This window comes from Vidua macroura, chromosome 9, assembly GCF_024509145.1.
Source record: "Vidua macroura isolate BioBank_ID:100142 chromosome 9, ASM2450914v1, whole genome shotgun sequence".
Taxonomy (NCBI): Eukaryota; Metazoa; Chordata; class Aves; order Passeriformes; family Viduidae; genus Vidua; species Vidua macroura.
In genome coordinates, this window is record NC_071579.1 from 28,788,237 (window position 1) to 28,812,827 (window position 24,591).

Below are 24,591 nucleotides of genomic sequence, written 5' to 3' on the forward strand. Positions count from 1 at the left end.
GGAGGTTCTGACTTCAGAGCTGCAGTCCTGAGGAAAAGGACAGGGTAGATTCCTCTATGTGCGCTCTAAAATTTAAAGTAAAATGCCAAAAGTTTCTTTAAAACATGCATTTTGTGAGTGCTAGCCCCTTGGGACCCCACTAGCCCCATCAGGGCTGCCATAAACCACAGTGGGCTGCAACAACTGCACAGGGAGCACGGGGCAGCCATGGTGGTGTGAACATCACACACTGCACAAGTGGAATCCAAATCTTTTGTTCATGTCCCAGCAAAACAGAGTGGCCCCCTCCTTCGGGCAGCAGCTTGGGGTTTGCTCTGGGGCTGCATCTCAGAGGCACCGACTCAGGAAGGGAATTCCCAGGCTGGGGAATGGGAATAAACCCAATGGGAATAAACCCAAACAGCACTGCTGAGAGCAGCAGCCCCAAACACTCCCTGCCCACGCACAGCCTCCCCAGAACAAACCATTCCGGCCTGTTTAAAAGGTTTAAATTTCATTTCTTGGGTGTTTTTTTTTTTTTCCCTGCAGTGAAGCATTTAGTACATTATGTAGTTGAATCAGTCTGAGGGCTGCAAGCACAGCATCCAGCTGAATTATTTTCCCTGAATTATTCTTTTCAGCTACTTAGTGGTGGAGTTTGTATATGAGTCTGCTACAGAGATTTGGGAATTTTTTTTTTCAACTTTTTTTATCCCTTTTGGATTTTACAGAGGTGCTACTAGAAGCCAAGAACAACAGCAGATCTTGGGAATATGCTTTATTCTTAATATTATTCTTAATATTTCAGCTTTTTAGAAAGGTAGGGCAGCATGACTGGTGAAGATGAGGCAAATTTTGGGGCAATCCAGTCTTTTTTGGAATATAACAAAACGTAGGTATTTCCCATGGCATAATTGGTGATAACATTAGCCCAGTGTCAAGATATTTTAGACTGGGGATGGTCTGACAAGTTGTTTTCCTTTGTCACAGAAACTGGCCCCACATAAACACTGGGAAAAGGCAGTAGGGACCATATCTCTGGAAAAAAAAAAAAAAAACACCCCAAAAAAACAAACAAAAAAAAAACCCCAAAAAACCCAAAAAACCTCAAAACCCCCAAAAATGGGGGGAAATGGAAAGCAGGGCAGGGAAGGATTTGGCTCGGGTTTAATGCCTTACTCTGTCCCCAGGAGGGCCAGGACACTCCCCCCAGCCTGGCTCCCTGCACATTTCATAGAATTCTAGAATGGTTTGGGTTGGGAGAGACGCTAAAGATCATCTAATTCCCACCCCCTGCCATGGGCAGGGACGAGGATGGCTGGAATATCATCATTTTCCTGCCAGGAGGTCATATCGTGGATTTCCAGCAGAGGGGGAAATAGGATCACTTCTTCCACCACCGAGCTGCTCGCTCTGTCTTTCACTGCTGGCAGGAACGAGGGATTTAGGAAAACTCAGTATTATCGTTCCTTCCATTCCAAAAGCCAACACTTGCTGTGGCTTTAGGACCCCACAGAGGGACCCACACAGCTCCATCAAAAGTTTGAACATCAGCCCCATCAAAGCACTGTAGGACCCAAGAAAATTAATTTCACAGCCTTGCAAAGCGTCAGGTGTTTTCTCTGCCCAAGCCACACGGCTGTCTCTGCAGTCTGACCCCACACTTAAGTGCACACCTCTTTTTAGCAATATAGCCCACACCATCCCTTGTGTGCTCAAAGCCAAGTGTTTACTCTGGTGGAAGATCCCTCATCAGAGCAGTTCTGGGTTCAGCGGCACCGCAGGAGGACTGGCAGGTCCAGCACTGGGGCTGTGGCCATCTGCTGGCCCTTGGCTGGACCTTTTCCACACCTCTCCACAGCCAGTCTCGGTGACTGAGAGACGAGCTCAGTGTTGCACGGAGAAGTTAAGCTGGGGATGGAAAGCAGATGTAATGAGGAGCAGAAGTGGTGCACAGAGGAGAAGTGTGGTGGACAGCAGTGTTTGCTGTCCCCTCCCTGACAGCAGTGATGAGCAGGGTCAGGCACAGCCTGCAGCAGCCCTTTCCTGCTGTCATGCAGCCTTCCAAACTGCAGGAACATCACAGCATCTGCTCTGCAGGGTGAACTATACCAGACATCTTGTCCTTCTTCCTGCTCCTACTGAGGTCTCCTACTTGCTCTGCAATGTAAAGCCATCTCTGAATCTAAATCCTTCTCTGGATGGCATCTGTGCTGGGATTCTGATTTTTGAAGTTCAGAGACGAAGACCTCGGTAGCCAGCTTGGCTTCCTTGGCAAAACAGAAGTTCTTTTACTGAGCTGCTGTGCAGAGAAAGAGAGGATGAGCTGAGAGAAGCCCATGTGTGCTGCAGAAGCACGTGTGAAACAGCAAACTTTCCAAGGGCAGAGCTCCAACTGCAAGGCACAGCTTCTTGATCTTGCCATAGCTCTAAATAACCTCTGCACGTTGCAACAATCTCTATATTGTTCAAAAATTCTCCTCCAGCCCTGAATAAAAGGCTGTCTGCTCTGCCCTTTTCCCTGGTGAACCACGAGAGAGCAAACAGCACGTGGCAGGTGACAGTCACATCAAACTTTGTGGGCAGGATGGCACAAATAGAATAAAAAAAGAACAGGCCTCTCTCTGCCTTTAGATGTTCACGGTCTTCAAGTAGGAACACAATTCAGATTTAAAGCATTGCGTGAATAATGTACTATGAAAAATATAAATAGAATATTGGCATAAAAAAGGATCAATTTTTAAACATAACTGTATCCCCTGCAGCAAAAGCTATATGAATATACTAAAAATAAAAATCCAGATAAGAAGAAGGAACAAATGCAAATTGCTGGATGACAAAAACATTAGGTTATATCCATTACAACTTCACCCTGGGGTTAGGCTTTTGCAGCCAGCCACATTACCCATGGGCTGCTCAGGTGATACCTCAAAGATCAATGCACTCTTCAGGCAGAAATTAACTCCTTCTGTTGGGCCAAACACATTTGAAGGGGAGAGCTTTTTGAAGTGGAACAAAATCCTGTGTTGCTATCACGGAGTTTGTTTACACTGAGTTAATCTGCCCTGATTTTAGAGTTGTGAGTGAGGAACTGTGTGTCTTTTAATTAAAGGGTTCTTCAGTGTCAGGGAAAGAGCTCTGTGGTGGGAACAGCCACAAAGTGAGGATGTGAGCTCAGTGCCTACCCCAGCCTGCTCACAGCCCTTTCTCCATGCTCCTGAAGACTCCATGGCTCATCCTCCTGATGGTGACTCCACCACCATGGACAGCACGGCCAGCACTGCAAGCCAGAGGTCCAGAGACCTAATTCAGGTTTGGAGTGAAGGACCCAACACAAACATTTCAGACATGTTCAATTCAAAGTGTTTTAAATGGAACCACAGCTTTTATAAATACACACTCTTGGAACATGACACCTCTGAGAAAGGTTCTTTAATTTCACCTCTAACGCGGAGCGCCTTGCTGGCTGCTTAAATCTCTCCCCCAGACGACCTCACCTATCAGTGAGAAATTGGTGTTGTGCCTGATTGCACAAACCAGCCCAGCCTTTTACCTGGGAGATGTGCCACAAATAACTTCCATTATATACAGGGGGTGTTTCTGATGCTGCTATCAGAAAAAAAAAGAAGATAGAATGCGTCGGCAGCCTTGCTTAGATGCTGAGGAGGCACTTGGCTGTGCAAAACAGCCATTTGTATCACAGGACAGCCCAGGTTTGGATGGAAACCAGTGGGGTGCATCCCCACCAGACCTCTATAAGCATGGCCAGAACCTTTTTATGTCTTCCTGTCTTAGCAGCTACCTGCAGAGAGGCTGTGATGTGTAACGGGGAGGTGACGAGGGGGATCGCCTCAGGCCAGTTACATTTCCCTACTTCTTCTCCCAGGCGAAAGCAATTTAGGTTTAATAGTATATTAAAAAAATATTAAACCCCTTATTGGAGTTCTTCTTGCACAGGCAAAGAGAGGAGAAGGACTTTCTGAGCTCATCTGCAGTGCATTAGTAGGTAAAGGATTGCATTAACGTGCTCCCCAAGGTCACAGAAGGGCACTGCTCATTGCATTTCAATACAGAGTTTACCCCTGTGCTACATTTCTTAGTGTTTAGCAAAGACAAGCCCCAGGGTCACTCTGAACTTTAATTACATGAAAATAACTTGCTAAGAGGTCCTTTCATTTTGATAATTTACAATACCAGCTATTGAAATGAGCTTTGCAATTGATTTGGGAAATACACAAAATGACACTTCCAGCCCAGCCTTTTGTGGACACAGGACAATTCACTGTCTGTTTAACAGCTATAATAGCTCAAGACCAGACTTTCCTACGATAATTAAACATTCCCTTGAATTTATTGAGATTCAAACTTCCAGTTGTCTGCTGGGAACACTTCATTTGTACACAAAGCATCTCAGGCTGCTTATGCAGAAGAAAAAGCAGGGAGAAACAGGCACTTGTTTGAACACACAAGTCCTCATAGATCTCCTTTTTTCTGACTGATACCTAATAAAGATACAGATTCCTCGTGCATTTTGGTGCCTGCCCAGGGCCCTTAGGGGCATTTTGGAGGCTGTGAAAGCTTGAAGAAACAGCTATGAGGCAACTTGGGCTGTGACCAAGTGTCTTTCCCATGGCCATTTTTATTTTCTTCTAACATGACAGAACCAAATATTGTCATCTTGTGACTATTATCTTAAAAGTAAATAACCTGTGGTGCTCTCTGTGGTATTGCTTTCCTACACTTGTGCACATCCACTAAGATTCCACCCAGCTAAAAGCATTAGAGCCACCACGAGCAGATGGGTTTGCACAAGGTATGGCCACAACAATTTCAGATGTAGGGGACGTTTTCCCCCCTGCCAAAGCACTTTAGAAAACAAGGAATTCAATTTCCATGTTGTCTTGGCTGTGTAGGGCCATCCAAAAGCCAGGTGATAACTCACATCAGCTTTAGAGGTGGGAAACTGCCTCATGGGGTTGGCAAGGGGAGGGAGCTGAACTGACATTTCCTTCATGTATCTGGAAGGTACACATTCCCCATAACACAATTTTGTGCTAATCTTCAATTTGCTGTACTGGGAAGCTTGTCCCTGGTCAACAACCAGACACATCAAAATTACAGTGAAGTCACTGTGGGAAATAACACGAGTTTCCTCCTCCTTCAAATTAAAAGGAGGACACAGGCTGGGTAAGAAACACACTGCTGCAATAGGACTTGATTGACTTTAATGTAGAAACAGTTGCACAGTTTAATATATTTCCTTGCCAGAAAACTGGGAATTTGTTTCCAAAAGGGCAAAGGCCTCTGGGATGTGTCCTGATTCTTTGTGATTGGATCGGTGCTGCTGTCAATGATTTACTACAGCATTTCAGAGCCTGGTGGGCTCCATGCTCCTTCCAGCAGTCCTGAAAACTTAAAAAGCTTTGGTTTGCAGCTGATCTATAGCAAAAGTTTACCTATGGCAGAGCAATGTGGTGGAGGCTGGCTCAGCTCTGTCCCTTGATCCTGTCCATGTGCCCACTGGCTTTAACACCAGCCCAGGCCACAGCGTGCAGGGAGCTCCAGGCACTGCCTTCCCACGGGTAAGTCTGTTCCCTTCCCCAGATTTCCAGACAGGAATTACCAGCACGTCAATCAGCCCATCAGTTTTGTCCTGACTTGAGGCATGTGCACAAAGATACTAGGAAAAAAAAAATAAATTAAAAATTGGCAGCTGTCCAAAGACCAAGCCAGGCATCATAATTCCTTCTTAAAGGAACTGTTTGCACAACAGTTTTCCTTTTACAGATGACTATTAAGCCTCCTTAAACTTCCTTACTGAAATGAACAGGCTGGGTTTGGGTACTTGAAATGAATTCTCTATAAAGGATGATTTATGAGTTAATATTTTTCATATTCTTTTGCATTCTAATTATTTTACACTCGACAACACGAAGCTAACAAGTGCATGTGAATAACCCAGTTTTCAGTCCAAGCCAGATCTTCATACCTCAGTTTTTTTCCCCCATGAACAATATTCTTAACCTATCCAAGTGTCACTTGGGCTTTGAAGGAAAGGAATAAACAAGTTACATTTCTTCTAAAGCTATAGTGTCATGATAGGGAAATGGGTGGAGGGTTTTTTTCTACAGCTATTAATTTCAAGCTTGTTGTAAAGGCAAATATGATTTAGGAGGATCAAAAAAAGGTATCAGTGATAATTGGAACATGGAGACAAGGAGAAGGCAGAACGGAAAAAAACTGTGGTAGTGATACACTTAATTATGAAGGCTTATTCTGATAATCCCTTTTGAAAATGAACAAAGACAAGATTTTTGATGTTTGATGAACTTATCAAACAAGGCAGAATAATGAAGAGGTAAATGTGAAATCCAATCGAAGGTGAGCCAATTAAGTACTTTGCGAAGTGCTGAAGGATGCAGCCCACAAATCCTCCTGTCAGAGCAAAAAGGCATCAGTGCCTGCACGTCCTCCAGCTCTGGGCTCACCTGCAGGCTCCTGGGTTTTCACCTCACACAGGGATCTGCACCCACAGGCTCCCTTACTGAGCTGCTGTGGCTCTCGTTCAGTAAATCTCTCTTCCCCAGCCTCTGATGAATCCCCCATGAGCTACGTACCTCTGCTAATTATCAGTATTTCTCTTTGGACTGCAGTCTTGTAAAATAAAACAGACTGCTCATTAGTTAATCACCAAAATAATAATAAAAATAATAATGTTCTGACTTGCAATAAACCCTCAGAATGCATTGAAGGCTGTGGCAAACGCAGGGTTGTATTTGCATGCCACAGATTGCTCCTCAAGACAAAGAAATGGCTCGTACAAATGAAGGTTTTAGGAGTAGAGACAGAACTAGAGATTGTAGTGACTGGGCTGGGAAGCAGGAGAAGTATTTTCTAGCTGGTGTGTAGTGATATTCAGAGTATGTGCAGAGTCTGACCCAAGAGCTACTACAATACCATACCTTTGCCCTTTTCTCCTTTCATAATATTCCTATAATTATTTCCTTCTCCTCATAACTTGTGTATTTTGCTTTAGAAATACTCAACCAACAAATTCTTAGTCGAGATCCTTCGTACCTTGTTCTCTCAGCACTGTTGGTGCAGCCAATCCCAGCCCTCCACAAAGCCCATGGAAACCAGGATCTGATTTCACACTGGCCAGGAAAAATCCTGACCATGAGCTCACACGGTGTAAAGAAAGTGACATCAAAACAGGCTCAGTAGCGATAAACATCCCTGTTCCTGGAGATTGTGATGTGCTTCTGAAAAGAAAGGCAAAAAATTAGCTTTTCTCTAAAACCTGTCTCTTCACGATACTGCTTCTGTTTACTCAGGATGATGGTCATATTTTTTTTTTTTCTTTAATTGCAATCTACCTATTGGAAAGGGCAAAGATATCTTGGGAGAGCAGGAATGCCAAGACAAAATCCCCAGGTGCTGCACCTGCAGGCCCTGCTCAATTCTCATGGTGAATACTTGGATGGGACATCTTGGGATGCTTCCCATTTCCTACAAACCAGCTTCCTGGTGGAAAAACACACACACAGAGATAATTTTCCCCCTTTCAGCCTTCAGCCCCTCTCAAAACACAGCTTCAAAGACCTTAGACCACTCTTTCTTCCCCTCCCTAGAAGGAGCAGCAGAGATGTTAATTCTCCAGCTCCTGTTGACTGTCAGCTGAGCCAGTGGTCAGGATGGACTGATTGCTTCCCTTGCCAAGAGAAAAAAGTAAGGATCCACTGTAATGTATTCATTTCTCTTCAGATGTGTCTGTGATGAGGATGTACACACATTAATTATATATATTATACATATTCATCATTCTGAAGCATCCAGTAAACTCATCCAAATATGATGGAAATGCTCCTCTGCCAGAGAGGCTCTTATTTACCCTGGTGTAAACTGGGGAATAAATTCATTGGAGGCAGCAAAACAGGAAAAGCAAAATCAAGGCAAATGGTGGAAGAATCAGGCCAGAATAGTTGCCTGAGACTTTCTTCCTTTTCTGTCTCTGATTTAATTAAGTATACCCTGATTCTTAATGGAAATAGTCCAGTGAAAAGAAATTAGAAGCAGCCTTCATACATCAGCTCCTGCTCTCATATTTTTATATCATTTCACGTATGTCTTCATAGTTTGAGAATTTATTTTCACATACCTGACATAATTCTGCTTTCTACTGAGTTTATCTTATCCCTGCCTTTTTTGTTCCTGTGCATATAGACAGTATATTATCAGTAAATAATATGGCTTTTCTCCCTTTCTTTTTTTTCCTCCTTCCTAGCTTAAAGAGCAGCAATTCTCATTAATAATCCATCAGAAACGTTGCAGGATCAGTGTTGTAATTAGTGTCTGTGTCCATCTGAGCCTGGTGCACCACAGGACAAAGCACACACAGCTGGAAAAATGCCATATTTTTCCAAGGTATAAAATAGAGATATTCTTTTAACAGCCATTCCAGCCCCCTCTAAGTTCACATGTATGAACTCCAGGCAAATCTGCGCTCCCAACTCTCTGCTGACTCTCCTATCGTGCACAAAGTCTTCAAGCCACACACACACACATAAAAATAGGAATACCTATTAAAATGATAGTTTTGATTGCTTTCTGGCCTGTGGAGGGGGTGTCTGTGGGGGACACACGTGGCTGTGTCTCTGTGCAGCACCGGTACCGGCGGCTGGTGCAGCCAGCAGAGTTTGGAGGGCAACGCTGCGCGGGGCACCTCTGGGATGAGCAAGCCTGTCGAGCTGAGACAACGTGCTCAGGGCCACCAGGGTGTGGGCAGGACTTCCAGTGCGAGGAAACAGGTGAGTGACCCAGGCACAAACCCCTGCCAGAGAGGTTTTGGTCCTGGGGGTATCAGTCCCCTGCCCCGGGCAGCAGGAGGGTGAACCAGTACAAGAGAAAGCAGGGAATTTCCCCTCTTCAGTGTTTCCCCCCTCACTTTTACAGAAATCCATCCATGCTGCACTCAGATTTGGGTAGAAAAGAAGGCTGTGTGACATGGAGAATGTGATTTTTTCAGTGGAACAAAGAGAGTAGGAATATTCTGCTCTAACTGCTGTGCTGTGTGCTCACACTCCCCTCTGTGGGCACAACGCTCCACAACTCACCACGTTCTCCCCTGCTAGAGACAGAGTTCAATCATCAATCCAACCAGCAATCTGTTGGGGTGATTTAGTTATTTTTAGCCACCTCCAGCTCTGAGGATTAGGATATAAAACTGCTGTTCTCTGAAACTTTGACTAGCCTTGACAGATTTTTTGTTTCTACACAAGTGGCTCAAACTTCCTTCCTGAGCATTTAATGAAAATTCTGTTGAAATTTGGAGCCACAGGCCAGCTCCATGACCAGCTCATCAGCTGGAGCAGGTTATCATCACTTCACTGGGGTAAATTAACCAGTGCCACTTCCCTCCTCAAGGCTTTCTCCACGCTCCCAGAAGCAAAAGTCCTTCCACATTGCCTTTCCTGCAAATATCCATTCTTGCAATTAATTATTGCAATAAACTCCCTAAATGCCTCCTGCGATGGGAAGAGGAAACCTTGTACTTGAATAAGATGGAGTTTAATTCCTTAAGCCAAAGGGTGAAGCTATTCCTACACAACTTTCCAAGAGTGTGATTTTAGAAAATAAAGTCAGGGCAGCGAGGTGATCTCTCCTTGATTCCCACCTGATAGAAGCCCATGGGAGGGGCCAGCTTGGACTCTGTGCTGTGTTTAGGTCCCAGAAGCTTGGAAAAGCCAATTCCTCATGGAATAACGCCGTGCTTAACACGCAGCATGACTTCTTGTGGCCTTGAGATGTGGGTGAAAAGCAGCACAGTCAATGCAAGCTGCCAGCCAGGATTTCTGGAGGGTGGATAAGCCACCGCCTGCATCTGTGCACTTTAGGGCGCTGCATTCAACGGCATCTCGTGTGCAACGGAGACAGAGACTGCAGAGATGGGTCTGATGAGGATAATTGTGAGGATGAAGATATTGAAAGCCCTTGTGAACATCTGTTCCCAATCCCAGGGGTGGAAAAAATAGTCCAAGGGTGAGTAATTAATCAATAGCTGCTCCTCTCGCAATCAAAACAGGATTATGTTTCTTATATTGCTCTTCCTTAGTAATAGCAGTGATCCATGAATTGATAGGGCGCTGTACAAAACCCAAAGGGGAGGTGCTGTCCCATGTGACCATGGGTAGCAATGAGGTCTCATTTCACCTTTTAGTTCAAATTCTGCCTCAGATCTATTACCTGACCACAGTACTTGTGACACCCTTTTTATACTCCTGAAAAACTAGATCCCGGTTATCTCACTGCTTTGTCCAGTTGTTAAAAGTAAGAGACTAAAGCAAACAGCAGACTTGGGAGATGCAGCACCCTGCTGGCATTCATCCTTAAGGAGATTTAACTCCAGGATTTAGGACTTCAGAGCACAGATTCTAGGCAGAGAGCCTGAGCTCCACACGAGTATATGTAAATACTCCTATCCATGAAGAGTGTTTCCCTGCTCAGTTTCAAAGTTTGATTGGGTAATACAGGCAAAAGAGAAATCTGGAATAAAATGAAACTGAAAGGCAAATTGTCACTGTGACACTCCTGTTGAAAACCTTGTATTTTAACCAACCTACTGCTCAGTTTCCCTTGGAGAATACTGGCCCGTCTGTGGCAGAGGGATTGGAATGAGATGATCTTTAAGGTCCCTCCCAGCCCAAACCAGTCTAGGATTTTATGAACGTGGGCTACAGGATGAAAATGGAGCCAGCCATTGTGCAACTTTCCCATCAGCTCAATCCAACACTCTCTGGAGTCCATGAGATAAATGTCTCCCTGGCCCAGGGCCTGGGAGGGTCTATCAAAAGTTTTACAAGGCATGCATTAATTTCCACTGAGAACCCTGTTTAATTCTGCTCTCTGAAGTGTTTCTCCTGCAGAACACACAAAAGCAACGGCATTTGCTATCTTAGTCCTAAAGATGGTTCCCTGTTGAGAAGAGCGGTGCTGCTGTCTAGTTTGAATAAAGCTTTCATTTTGGGCCACGGAATTACATGGAATACTAAGTAATAGGAGGGATTTCAGAGGGCAGCAGCTGTGAGGGCTGGAGAGCAGGAAGAAGGAGGAATAAGGAAATAATAAGTGACAGACTTGGCAAAGCACAGGCTTCATGTCTAGGGAGGGTGTTAACTACCCTGAGAAACGGGACCATTATTAAAAAGAAAGAGATTAAATTAAGACAGAAAATAATTGCAGAGAATGCCAGGAAGCACTTTGTGACAATGAGATGCATTGGGCTCAAGAGGAACCTGGAGGAATTCCAGGACTTTGGGACTTTCATAGCTGTACTTGCTGGGAGGGGCTGGGCAACTTCACTGATTTCTTCCATTTCTTGCATGCGAGCCCAAACTAATGCCTTGGAAACAAAATGGCTGTTTGCCTCCTGGTAGCTTTGGGAAGCAGACAGCAGGGAGATAACAAACCCAACCCAGCTTTAAGTTCTATTCCAGTTCCTCAGGAGGCCTGAGGATAGATAACCCGTAGCATCAGGAGAGCCTGTGACAGAGACCGAGGAATTGAAACGGGAGTGATGGATAAACTCCTGAATGCTACCTCTCTCCAAGATACAACATCCTGACACAGGAAGGGCGGCAGAACATTTACGACCCCGGGTTTTTTGGGGGGCTCTGTGAGTACGTGTACAACGGGGAGTGGCGGGAGCTGCGGTACGACGCCGCCTGCGAGCGCCTGCACTACGGGGACGACGAGAAGTATTTCCGCAAGCCTTACAACTTCCACGTGTACCAGTTCCTGGTGAGTGCTGCAGGAGGCCGAATTTGGCAGCAATTCCCCAGCAAAAAAAGACAAACTTCCCACAGAGATATCAGGTGCATTCTCTCTGTAGTTAAGAGTACCTCAACAGGCACTCGATGTTGTAAATGCTGGTTTAAGGCGCGTCAAGGAACGCACGTGCTGCATCACCCAGGCATCCCCACTGCTTCCTCTGGCCCAGGCAGAGCCAAGAGAGAGGTGTTTTCTCTAAATTCTGCTATTAATGAGCTGTAGAGCTTGCACAGGCCTTTTGCCCTCTCTAGGGATGGAGCTGGCCATGTGTAAAATGGTAACAGTGCTGCTGGTTCAATCTTTGAAAGCATTTTAAGTCTTATGGCATGGCTACAGGGGGCATAAATCTGAATTCTGAGCGAGACAGAGATCCTGAAACCCATCACCAGGGATCACAACACCTATAGTCCATAAAGTCACGTCTGATGCTGGACACTGATCCAAGCAGAGCAAGGATTCAATTTGGGTCTCCCACATCCTAAGTGGGTGCCTTGGCAACAGTGTTAAACATTTAACGTGTTTTCTGACATGAATGAATGAAAACACATTATTCCTGGGAAATACTGCTCAATGCAAGTAGCTTTCATGCCCTCCCAGCAGGCAGAATCCCTTAGTCCCCAGTTTGAACACTGGGGCTGGCTTTTTACAGAGCTGGCAAATGACACAGCTCAGACTCAGCAGAGCTGCTCGATTCCACGTGCCAGCAAAGTAGAGCTGTCAAGGAAAAGGTCACTTCTCTAAAACACAGGCAAAACAATGTTTGTTTTCTAGCCTTGCCATTGTAAATAGATGTTGAATTTTTCTTTTCCTAAATAAATTCATCCAGAAGCAGGCTGGTGAGAAAAAAAAAAAAAAAAATCAGTCCAGATCATTAGGATTTGGCAGGGCTGTAAGGAACTGGAAGGAGGGTTTTATAATGGGAAGTGTCAGGCTGTCTTAATAGGTACCATTACCAGCTCTGGCTTTGAGTGGCTAAACACAAACCTTTCCCCTGCTTGGAGATGGGAGAAGCAAAATGCTTGGCTTTATCCACATTTATCACATATTTCCAAATGATAAAGCTCGGGAATTAATTCCTTATTCCACATTCACTGAAGTCAGCGCTGGTGCTGTCAGGAGCATCATGGGCTTTAACAGTGGTATTCCTTCAAGAAAAAGAGATTAAAAAGGAAGGGAAGCACCTGAAAAATTAATGTCTGCTCCTTTCATTTTAGGCTCATGCTGATTCTGGATTTTCTTTTGAGTTTTACGACGATTCAAAGGACCTGCTTGACGCCCTTAAAAGTGATAAATCCAAAACAACGGGCTTCACCATTGGAATTGGGCCTGGAGGTGCAACTCTCATGTTAAACCTGGGCCTCACTTTATCAGGTGGCAAAGGATCCCTGAAGAATTTCACACAGTATGATGCAAAGGTAAAAAAAAGACCCAGCCAAATCAGCGATGCATCTGCTCCAGTCGCATCATCTGTGCATCGCATGGTCTGGCTGTAACTTATGTCAGTTTATCCTCTCAATTGCATTTTTTAACACAGGGTAATTGTACCTTAATTTGTTCATGTAATTGCAAATGTATGATCATTAGGAATCCTGTTTGCAGTTCTTGGTATGTTTTAGCAAACAGGGAGTAGGAATAAAATTGAATTACGGAGTGCCACGGCACATGTCATCTCACCCCATCCTGTTTCATGGCTACATTTAGCACATAAATAAAAAATGCTTGAAAGTGACGATGAGGGAGGAAGGAATATCAAGATGCTGATCAAAACAATTATCCTCAAGGAACGATCTCTAGTAGCAAATATATCTTGCTCAAATTAATACGAGCTGCCTCGTGACGGGGAAATGGGCTACTTTTTACAGGAGGTTAAAATACCACGCTGAAAAAATAGCACCTGATAATAGGGTGTACTTCTCACAGAGGGTTTGCATCATGGACTGGCAGTGATGACCTCTTTCCAATCTAATAACATGAGTGCTGGTGTTTCCCACATTTACCGTGCCCCATCCCCACTTCTCTCCAGGCTGCTGACAGAAAACAATAAAGAAGAATTACTTTGATGGTTCTCCGAGTTAAAATGCCCTTAAAAGCTGTTTGAAATGAGTACCATTATAGTATTTACTGTGCCCTTGTCCAGACTCACATGATGTTTGCAGCTAAATGATGATCAGTTATTGGAGGAATCATTTAAAGGGCTGCTCATGTTGCAGCGGATACTTGTCCAAAGCAATGGCAAATACAGAGATGGAGCCTTGCACCTGGTGGCATATCCAGGAAATTCTACCTCCATCAGCATCCTCCTGGCCAGGGAATCTCCCTCTGCTCATCTGGGCTTGACCCTTGTGCTTTGCCACTCACTGAGTTTGTGAAAAAAGCAAAAAGGAGGTAAACAATATGGAAAGGAAACTGGAAAAAGAAATTGCAGAAATGGAGAATGGAGGGGAATTATGTGGAGCCCAACTCTGATCATATTCACACATCAATAAAGCCCCCATAGTATCCAACCCCCCAAGGCCCTCCACCTCCACAGCACATCAGAAAGAGATTTTAAAAAAAGAATTACCGTTATTTCATTTAAAATCAGGCGTGTTTCCATAAATGCACTGAGAGTCAGAGACTCAGGCTTTCCCCTGCAAGCCTAAAGACTAGAAATTCATTTCTTTAAATTAATGTTGACTGCAGCTCCTCTTTCCTTTACCTGCAGGAGGTTGGATTCATTAGAGCTGTGACCAAGGTGCAGACAGCCCGCTTCAAGATGAGAAGGGACAACATTGTTTTGGATGAAGATGTGCTGCTCTCCCTGCAGGACCTCCCAGACACCTACAACTATGGCATGTATGCCAAATTCATCAACGACTACGGCACCCACTTCATGACGTCCGGCACCATGGGGGGTGTCTTTGAGTACATCCTTGTCATCAATAAGGAGGAAATGCGAAGAAAAGGTCAGAAAAATCAAAATATATCCTCTGTTCTAAGCTTTCTGCTCTAAAACTGGTATTTCTAACCTGGTGGCACTACTGGCCACGTGGCTTGGGATTAGCTTGAGTGTCACCAAATGTGCTTCCTGCTCTGATTTCAGAAGTACCTGGGTGAGGGTTTGGTCATTAAGGAAGGAACCTGAGCATTTTCTCCATTTCTTCAGTGTCACTTGCTAATCTTCTCCTATTTCTTGTCATCTTTGTTCACCATGAATGCTTGAAGGCTGAGCTCCACCCAGAGCTCAGCAAATCAGCCCTCTCACATTTCAGCCCGTTCGCAGCGAGGGCCACAATTTTCTGTAAATGGAAACACTGCACTGCACTCAGCAATACCTCTGCCACTTCACTCTGCTTACTGTCACATCTGGAGACTAACAGACCCCTGTTAGCTCCAGTTCTCAACAAATTGGAGTGTATGAGGCTGGAAGGCCCTACCTCTAAATCTCATTTAGATAAAACACCCACTGCAAAGGCCGAGAACGTGAGAATTGCCATTGCTAGCAAGTCAAAAATGTAACATTTTTCCTAATCAAAAACATGGGATACAGAACAGTAATATGGCTCAATAACCAGGTTGTCAACTTTTGTAAAGGTGTCAACAATGCAATACATCCCATTTCCCCTAAGGGCCATCACTCTGCTGTGCTGAGGGTACCACTGCCTTGGTAACTCCAGGCCAGACACTGATGAAGAAGGAAATTGAGATCTCAGACAACAGGTGCAAATTGCTGTAATTTCAGTAATTTCAATAATTTTCATGGTTCTGCCTCAGATTCTGTGCCTGGTCTGAAATGGTTTGGTCCCATCAGCATTAGGATAACTATGCACTCCATACTGCACATTAACCATGTCAATTTTTCCACGAGAAATTACTGATTGAGAGAATTTTCAGCAAGTTCCTGAACCTCTAATGTTTGGAAACATGATGTCTCTTCAAATTCCTCCTTCACTTTGAAGGGTGAGTGATATAGAAGTGAACAAGGTCTTGGCAAGCAAGTCTTCAGGAAGCAGACTGCCAATTTCAGAGGAAGAATTAATCAAGAGCATGTGGAGGGAGGCTATTATTTTGCTTTATCTTGTGCTTGCTGTGTATATAAGAAGATTTACTGCTACGAGATGCCTTATCTTAGGAGAGAAGGATACTGAAGTCCAGCAAAAGACAAAAATGCACCCCAGTAGAGATGCAATTTTCATTCTAATGCAGCACCATTCTGTAATTTTCATCTAATCCAGGCTCGGCCAGAAAGTCCACCCTCACAAAGCCAGCAGTGCTCTGTGTCACACAGTGCTGACCCAGAAGGACCCACCTGCAGTGTCTGATATGCCACTGTCTGAAAGCATTTAGTTAAAAAAAAAAAAACCCTGATTTCTCTAATGTTGATCACAGCCATGCTTGGAGGCTGTGTTTGCAAGAGGATTATCCTCCTTCCCTGAGGAATGGTTAGGATCAGGATATAAGTGCTCAAGTCTTAAAATTAGAGCTTCCTAAGATGAGTCTGAAGCTCTGCAGATGCATCACTGAGTCCCCACGGGGCTGAGCATGGCACTGCTTCAGGTCAGCCACTGCACCCTGAGGGCCCACACAGCCCACGAGGCTGTTGGCTAAATGCTCTGGAACAGAGAATATTAATTTATTTTTAGATCAGTGACTAACGCACAAACTCAGGAAAAAGATCCCTTGGCTGAGCCCTCCTTAAATGAGACACAGCTTAGGTGGTCACTGAGCATCTGGCATTTGAGCATTTAGGAAACCTGAATTTTGAAAATGAAACCACCTCCTGTGTTTAGATATCCACAGCTCACTGCAGAGCTTAGGGCTGCAGTTTTGCTGCCAGACCCATTCCCAGCTTTCAGGCTGCGAGGGCTTATATGGATGTGGTCATGAGTGAAATAAATACATATGTCAGAGCGAGGTCCCTCGTTGCTCTGCCATCAATATTTTTCATTACTTGTTTTTAAAATAGATTGTTATGGTTCTATTATTTAGCAGAAAACAGTATAATGTGTTCACACATTACAAGAACATTTATGGGAGGAACATTATGCACGGAGTAAATTAGAAAGAGTCTTCATATATTCTGATTAATTCAAAATGCAGCAGTAAATCTTATCACTCAAGCACATTTAACTATCGCAAATTATATCATATAAAACAAAAAAAAAAAAACAAACCTATCAGGGCTCCCCCCCTCGAGCACTAATATTTACTGAGGCCACCCTTTTGCAGTGATAACCACTTTTCATTTATCAAGACCCGATCTTGCCGCGACCAATAGCGAATGGTATCGACAGCCCCTCGCTGAACGTAATTACTCAACGGGAACCATGGCAAATCAATTAATCAGGGTGTTCCTCAAGTTTAATTTTATGGCACTCCAGCACCAAGATAAGCAATCACTCATGTTGCTTTGGGTGAGTGAGCTTTACCCACTGTGTTTACAACTGTTGAACAGTTTAGTACAAGTAATTGAGTGCTACACGTTTAATCTTTCTCAAGGGCCCAGTTTTGCAGTGGGATGCAGTTCCCAACTCAAGTCTGGAGCGTGTTTCAGCTCTCACCACTTTGAAGCCAGGACCTGCAGCCCCTTTCTCAGGGATGCTGAGTACCTAAGCAGGGTATGGATCCACCAGGCCAAGAAGCAGATCTGTGCCCCAGCTGGCTCCAGAGAGCCTCTCCTGTGCAGAAGGGAGCAAGTTTGCAGGTGACATCCCAGGGGGATCTAGACAAGCTCTGGGCCCTTGGGAACATCATGAGGTCCAACAAGGCCACGTGCAGGTGATGGAAGGGCATTCTGCCCCTCTGGTGAGGCCCCACGTGCAGTGTTGCATCCAGCTCCGGGGTCCCCAGCACAGGAAAGACGTGGAACTGGTGGGGTAGGTCCAGAGGAGGCCACAAAGCTTAGATTAGAGCAGTGGAGAACCTCTCCTATGAGAAAAGGCTGAGTGAATTTAGGTTGTTCAGCCTGGACAAGAAAAGTCTTCAGTGAAACCTCATGGCAACCTTCCAGTGCTTAAAAGACATTAGAAAGACAGGTTTTAATCAGGGCCTCTTGTGACAGGACAAGGGGTGATGGTTTTCCACTAAAAGAGGGTCAATGTAGATTAAAGAAGACATATTTTACAATGAGGTTGGTGAAACACTGGCACAAGCTGCCTGGAGAAGTGGTGGATGTCCCATCCCTGGACACATTCAAGGCCAGGTTGGGCTGGGCTCTGAACAAACTTGTGTAGTTGAAGATGTCCCTGCCCATGAGGGAGAGGGGCTGGACCAGATGGCCCTTAAAGGTCCCTTTTAACCCAGGCCATTCCATAACTCCACAAAACCAGAGCCATGAGTGTTTGAGCAATATTTTAAACACAAGCAAGGCCCTGCTCTCCAGTGCTGAGGTGAGGCTGTTCAGCAGACAGTGCTCCAGGGTGGGATTTGGACAGAGGTTTAAACTTCAGACCATTAAACCCCAACACACAAACCCCACTGACCTCTGTGCCTCCTTTCAAAACCATGCTATGCATCACCAGGCTTCTTCGGAAAACACTTTAAGGTCCTCTTGACAAAAAAAAGAGCAATATAAAAGTTACCTATTACTTACAATACCCGCATTTACTGAAATCAATGGGCTTTTTAACTACTGAAGAGGACGGCCTCATATTTGCAGTACACTGAAGTGCTTACATAAAGCCAGGCTGTATGAAATATGCACATTGCTTACCTTGGGGAAAGCACCTCATTAGCTCCCTTCTCCCCTCTGCAGTCGCTTCATGGCTCTCCAGTTACATATTTTCATGATCTATGTGGTGGTGCTGGCAGCAGCAGGCAGGAAAGCTCTGGCAGCTCTCAGCACACACACCTTTTCTAAGCTACTCCTTAAGGTGATGCTCAAGCCATTAATGGGTGGGTCAGATCCTGAATTTAGGAAAATCAGTGAGGCTCTATTGATTTCAGCTGCTCTTCCTGGCTTTACTGTAGCTATGAGTTAGTCTGTGAAAAAAAAAACAAAGTTTGTTGTTAAATATATAGATCAAACAGGGACATTTGTGCCTGAAGCCTTAAGATTTTTACTGTCTTCTAATATTTTCTAAGGAAACAATTTTTACACCTATTATATGATAGGCCCAATATACCCCAATAAAATATTGGGGTTTTCCACTGTCCTCTGCCCAGAATAGCTTTTGACTTCAAAATACAAGCCATGAATGTAACTGAATCTTTTCTTCAATGACAGAAAAGAGAAGTAGGAAAACGAACACCACGAGTCACTGAATTTACCTGTCTACTTTCTGGTTTGCAGCCATCAGCATCGAGGAGATAAGTGCCTGTGTTGGCCTGTCCCTTGGCATTACAGCCAGCAAGGAGAACCTGGATCTGGGTGTAACTCTGACACACTCTGACTGCAAACAGAAAGGACTCCTGAATACTGGTACAGCAGCAGGGCAGGGGTCTCCTGAGGCTCCTTGGGTCACTTGTTTTGGTCACTTGGGCACAGAGGTTTGTGTAGGGTCGCACAAGGTGTGAGGAAGGGAGCTCTGGTGCTGTCCCCCAGACAAGGTGGGAGCACAGAAACTTTGGGTCCACATCTCCAGGAATACTGATCCCTCTTAAAAGAGCAGGAATTAATGTAGCAGTATCTGGATTAGAAACAGAGGCCGTGGGGTGGCTTGGAGGCTGCAGTCCACAGCAGTGACAGACTGGCAACTAAAAAAAGTCAAAATTGACTCTAAGAAGTACTCAAAGAAGGTAGGAGCCCCCAGATTTATACATTTCATAATGAGCTATAGACAGTGTGATCTCTTGCCCATGTCCTACCCAGAAACCAAGGCTGGAGGAGTGCAGGCTCTTCAGCTCTTCTCAGCTTAGAGGATTTGGGATGCTCAACTTGTCACCTTGTGATGAGGTGGCAGGGCTCACCCCACAAGCAGGGAGCACTGAGCTCACATCGATCCCGGGAGGCAGCCCCCTGATAGCCCCCTGCACGATTGATCTCACCTCCCTTGAGCAGCTTCTGGAGCCTGTGTGGAAACAGCAGCTGAATAACACGTGTGCAATTCAACTCTGCAGATGCTGAGAGCCACAGTGCAGTTGTGGAAGATATTATTCCCCGGATTAGAGGGGGAGATACCAGTTACAGCGGAGGGCTCCTGAAGAGTTGGGATGGCAAAATGTATCGTCACTGGGGCAGGTCATTAAAATATAATCCTGCTGTTATTGATTTCCAGGTAAGGCTTTTCTGCAGTTGAAGAAACTCTGCTGCTCTAAGGAATGAAAGTGTAGTCGAGCAGATCATTTCGTATTTTTATTGTGATCCCATCACAGAACAAGATTAAATGTAATGGGCCACTGATCTGGTAACCTCTTATTCATTTCACAATGGGGAGTACATCTCCCACTGACTGCATCCACAGGGAGACAGACAAGGAGCTTAATGCTGGATTAGTGCCAGGTTAAGTTTCTGATGTGTTCCCCAACAGCTTCACAATGAATTGCAGTTGTATTCATCCCTAGTATAAGCAGGGGACTCACGGGGAGCTGGGGAAGGTGTTTTGTTACCCAGCAAAAGCTCTGCAAAGACAGCCCCCCTCCAGGAGTTCTCTGAGCAGGGAGCTCCTGGCTACTTTGTCAGGTGGGTCTTGTATTTCTCCACACTCCAAAAAGAAGGCCTGTGGCCATAAAAATCAGCCAGGCTCTAGTGTCCCTTTTGTTTCACTGGATGCTCCATAAAATGGGAAGATCACTGAAGCATCTTATAGGGCTTCTGGGGTGGGAGGAGATGAGTGCAAGCAGAGGGGATGGAAAGGGACAGATAAGGGCAATCCTACAAACAAATAATCCAGGGTAGAACTGGCAGAGGCATGAGGGGGTGGCCACAACTCCGCAGCTGTGGGCAGCAGGACCACAGGGACCCCAAAGTGGCAGGATCACCAGTCTGCTCCAGCAGAAGCTGTGGAGTGGGAGGGAAGGATCTCTGTTGTGGCAGGGACATGCTGCCATTTCTATCCCTCTTGTCTTCATTTGAAAGCAGGTCTGAAAGCTCTGACAGAGAGTGGGAGAAGGGAAAATGGATTTGGGAATTATCTGTATTATTGGCAGGGCAAGAAGGACTGTGCAAGCCTTCCTGGGCAGCAGCTGGTGGCAGAAAGATCTGATAACACTGAAGAGCTTTCAGTTCCAGCTGCAGGTTATTCACCTTTTTGCACAAGTTCCCATTAATTCTGGGCAGGATTTCTTGCAGTTTTCCAGTAAACCTCTCTGACCTCTCTATTTTCCAGTAAACCATGCACTGACCTCTCTGCTCCAGAGCTGAGCAGTGACCCTGCAACCAGAGGGGCCACTTCAGCAGCTCTTATCTGCAGTCCCCTCGGTTTGTCAAACAGGCTTGTGCAAATTTGCCTAAGAGCTCTTCCCAAAGCTCAGCTGATCCTGATCCTCCCCAGAAATCACTCTCACACTGCCTTGCACTGTGAGCTGACACCCAGCTCTTCCCTGGAACAATTTCCTGGCCTAGACAGGGAACGTTTGCACGGGTGCATCGATGGACAAATGTAAATAAGTGTCCTCACACAGTCCCAAGTTTTTAGCTTTAGTACTCATTGAATATTAATATTCAGTTGGGCAAGTTATAAGTGCTGCCCAAACTGGACTGTTTTTGCTGACTGGTATATGGGAACTGGATTGTGCTGCTGGAAAATATGATGAGCGAGTTACATTCCCAAAGCTGTGGATGACGGTATTATTTCACTACATCAAAGGGCAAAAGATATATAGGCAAAATTCCTCATTCTCAGCATTTACTGGATATTTCACAATCTGGCCACTGCAAGGGATAGGGTGGCAATAAATTTTGATGATACCCTCTGTCCAAAGCTCTTACCAAAACATTTTCTTCAAAAAGGCAAAGAGCATGCAAGAATCTCAGGGATTGTGACAGCACTAAGAAATCAGTCAAAAAAATGGGCTTACTGGGGTGTTTTAATTTATCATTTGAATCCCTACTAAAACCCCAAAGCATGTCCAGAAAAGCCAATCCCACACAAACCTCCAAGATGAGGAAGGTTTTGGAACGGTGGCTCCTCACTGGGGCAGCAACACATTTGCATGATGTACATGCAGCTGTCGAGGAAGACAAATGAGTTTTTCCCCAAGTCCTGAATGCATCCAGCACTGTCACAGCATCCCAGTCGATGCCCAGCTGAAATTGTTTCCATGCCATCCATCTCCATCCCCCGCAGCTGCAGCCCATCCACGAAATCCTCCGCAGGAGCAACCTCGGCCGCGTGGAGAGCAAAGGGCAGCACCTGAAGAGGGCTCTGGATGAGTTCCTGCTGGAATTCAGCCCCTGCCGCTGTGGGCCGTGCCTCAACAACGGGGAGCCCGTGCTGGTGGGTGACACCTGCTCCTGCCAGTGCCGCCCTGGCTACAGAGGACCCGCCTGCCAGCACACTGAGCGCCCAGGTGAGAGCCCAGCCTGCAGCAGGGTGGGGGGAAAGGCACCAAAGGGGATGGATTTCCCCCTCCACGCGGCTAAACCGACAGCTCCTGGCATCCACGCATCAATCCCTTCTGTATTTTGTGGCTGCCTTATGCCGAGCAGCCCCGCACGGGACTGAGATGAGCAGCTCAGGAGATGGGGGAATGGCTTTAAATTGAAAAAGAGCAGGGTTAGGTTAGATATGAAGAAGAAAATCTTCCCTGTGTGAGTGACGAGGCCTTGGCACAGGTTGTCCCATCCCAGGCAGTGTCCAAGGTGAGGCTGGACAGGGCTTGGAGCAGCCTGGGATAGTGGAAGGTGTCCCTGCCCATGGCAGAGGGGTTGGAATGAGATGTTCCCTTCCAACCCAAACCATTCTATAATTTACTATTCTATAAATAGAGTAGTGGAAATGAGGCTGTGTAACTGCTGGATTAAATCCAGGAAATCCTCTGGAGGGCTTGTGGCATCCCACTACGGATGGCTGCTCCATGGGGGAGAGCACAAACCTCAGCAGGCAGGGAGGGGAGGGAAGGGGAAAGGCTCAGGTGAAGCAACTGCTCACACAACGTGCCACCAAAAAAGCTGTTTTAGTAAAAAATTGCTACACTGCCAGATTTCCCACCCCCTCCTGGGATGCATTTTGACTAGAGTGTCTATTTTGGGGTGAAAAAATATGTTTTTCCAAAGTGACAGGCTTATATTTATGTTTTCTTTGTCACTTTCTATACTATCCTAAAAAGTTAAGTGGGTAGCAAAAAAAGCCAGGGTCGGAACAGGCTCTTTAATTTCCAAAAAAAATTTGCAGTTCTCTCTGGATATTTTTGTCCTGATTCATGATGACTAAAAAGGAAAAAAAAAATATCTAAATCTCAGCACATGAAGCTGGCAGAAAAATCCATCTTCAGAGCAGTTCCACCAGGCAGAGCTCCAGGCCTTCAACTGTGGGCTCGTCACTGGGGTCTCACCAGCAGGAAATCAAAGCTGTGATGAGACAAGGAGTTGGAGCAGAGCTGGGGAGATGGTTTGTGAGGCTGAATGCCAAAGCTTTGCTTCAGTGACTATGAAGTGGGTTTCTTTAAAAAGCTCAGGTTCTTTAAATTGTCTCCAAGTCTCAGGAATTTGCTTGGGAAGCCCAGGACCTGCCAGGACCAAAGCAGAGCACTGGACCAGCCAGCCCTGTGCTCCTTGATTTTAGCAACAGTGGGGACAGGCACACTTCTAAACTCATCGGCAATTTTTATTTTCAAGTTTTCACTTGCAAAACTCATTTAAGACCAAACTAATGTTTTTTTTTTTTTTTTAAACACAATGTCCCAGCAGATGGAAAATGCAGCTTCCCAGCCAGCACTAAGTAAGAGCACACACATCCATTTGCACTGTCTAGATTAATAAAGTGCCCAAGCCAGGCATGAAGGCCAGATGAGTAAATAAAAAACGACAGTAAATGACAGCCATCAAGCATTCCCATCATTCAGGAGCACCGCCGTAATCCATAGTATCGACCGCTCCTGACAACTCAGTCTGTACTGTAATGAAAAAGCTTTGAAATGACCCATCTCCAAAAGGACTTTTCACAACATCCCCACAGCCTTAGGGAACTTCTGTCCCTCTGCCTTGGTCAGAGGCAAGCAAGTTGCTGCAGAGAGAGGTGTGAGCTGCGCTTTGGGAAAGGAAAACCAAGGCAGAGGGTTTCAGATGAGATGGGCAAGAAACAGCTGTTGGTGTTTGGGGTGATGCTGATTTTCTGCCTTGGCTTCCAAGTGCCACAGAAGTTTCAAGCAGACCTGAAATCCCTTTTTTTTGTTTGTGTTTCCCTTTCTTTTCTGCGTGTGCCCAGGTGGTGAGACGGACGGGCGCTGGAGCTGCTGGTCGGGCTGGTCCCCGTGCCAGGCGGGGACGGCGCGGCGCAGCCGGCAGTGCTCCAACCCTGCCCCGCAGCACGGCGGGCAGCCCTGTGCTGGGAGAGACCTCCAGAGCAGAGCCTGCTGAAAGCACAAGGTGCCTGGGACGGGGTGGTTTGGAACCTGGGCTGGGCTGTAAATACTCCAGGCGTGCGATGGAATTACCGCTGGGAGGAATAATTGACCGGTGATGTGCTGGACTCATTGTGTCAAACCTACATGTGCTACATGTGCTGGATTCACTGTGTCAAACCTGACCAAGTGCTCCCATGGTTTTGCCCCACCAGATGTGATGGGAGCCCCATCGGTGCCCAGCACGGCTGCAGCAGCACAGGAGGTGGCACAAAATCCACACCCAAAAGGAGGTGGAGCTGCTGGGTGACCACGGGGCTACAGCGTGTCATGAAATAAATTCACTGCGAGTGTTTACACAACTGA

The 24,591-nt window shown here is 45.7% G+C and overlaps 1 protein-coding gene across 3 annotated transcripts; it reads left to right on the plus strand.

Moving 5' to 3' along the window:
• The first annotated feature begins 5,362 nt into the window (after window positions 1-5,362).
• Window positions 5,363-24,591, plus strand: C8A (complement C8 alpha chain). Of its 3 annotated transcripts, XM_053985760.1 has the most exons (12): window positions 5,363-5,561; window positions 7,611-7,707; window positions 8,642-8,786; window positions 9,873-10,017; window positions 11,586-11,775; window positions 13,020-13,220; window positions 14,510-14,750; window positions 19,076-19,204; window positions 19,843-20,000; window positions 22,011-22,233; window positions 24,090-24,250; window positions 24,441-24,591. In XM_053985760.1, exons 1-11 carry the CDS (start codon window positions 5,449-5,451, stop codon window positions 24,239-24,241), a joined length of 1,794 nt encoding a protein of 597 aa, XP_053841735.1. In that variant the 5' UTR covers window positions 5,363-5,448; the 3' UTR covers window positions 24,242-24,250; window positions 24,441-24,591. The 3 variants fall into 3 exon arrangements, with proteins under 3 accessions (XP_053841735.1, XP_053841734.1, XP_053841736.1); XM_053985759.1 differs by having other exon boundaries at window positions 24,090-24,591; XM_053985761.1 differs by lacking the exon at window positions 5,363-5,561 and adding an exon at window positions 8,264-8,403 and having other exon boundaries at window positions 7,618-7,707; window positions 24,090-24,591.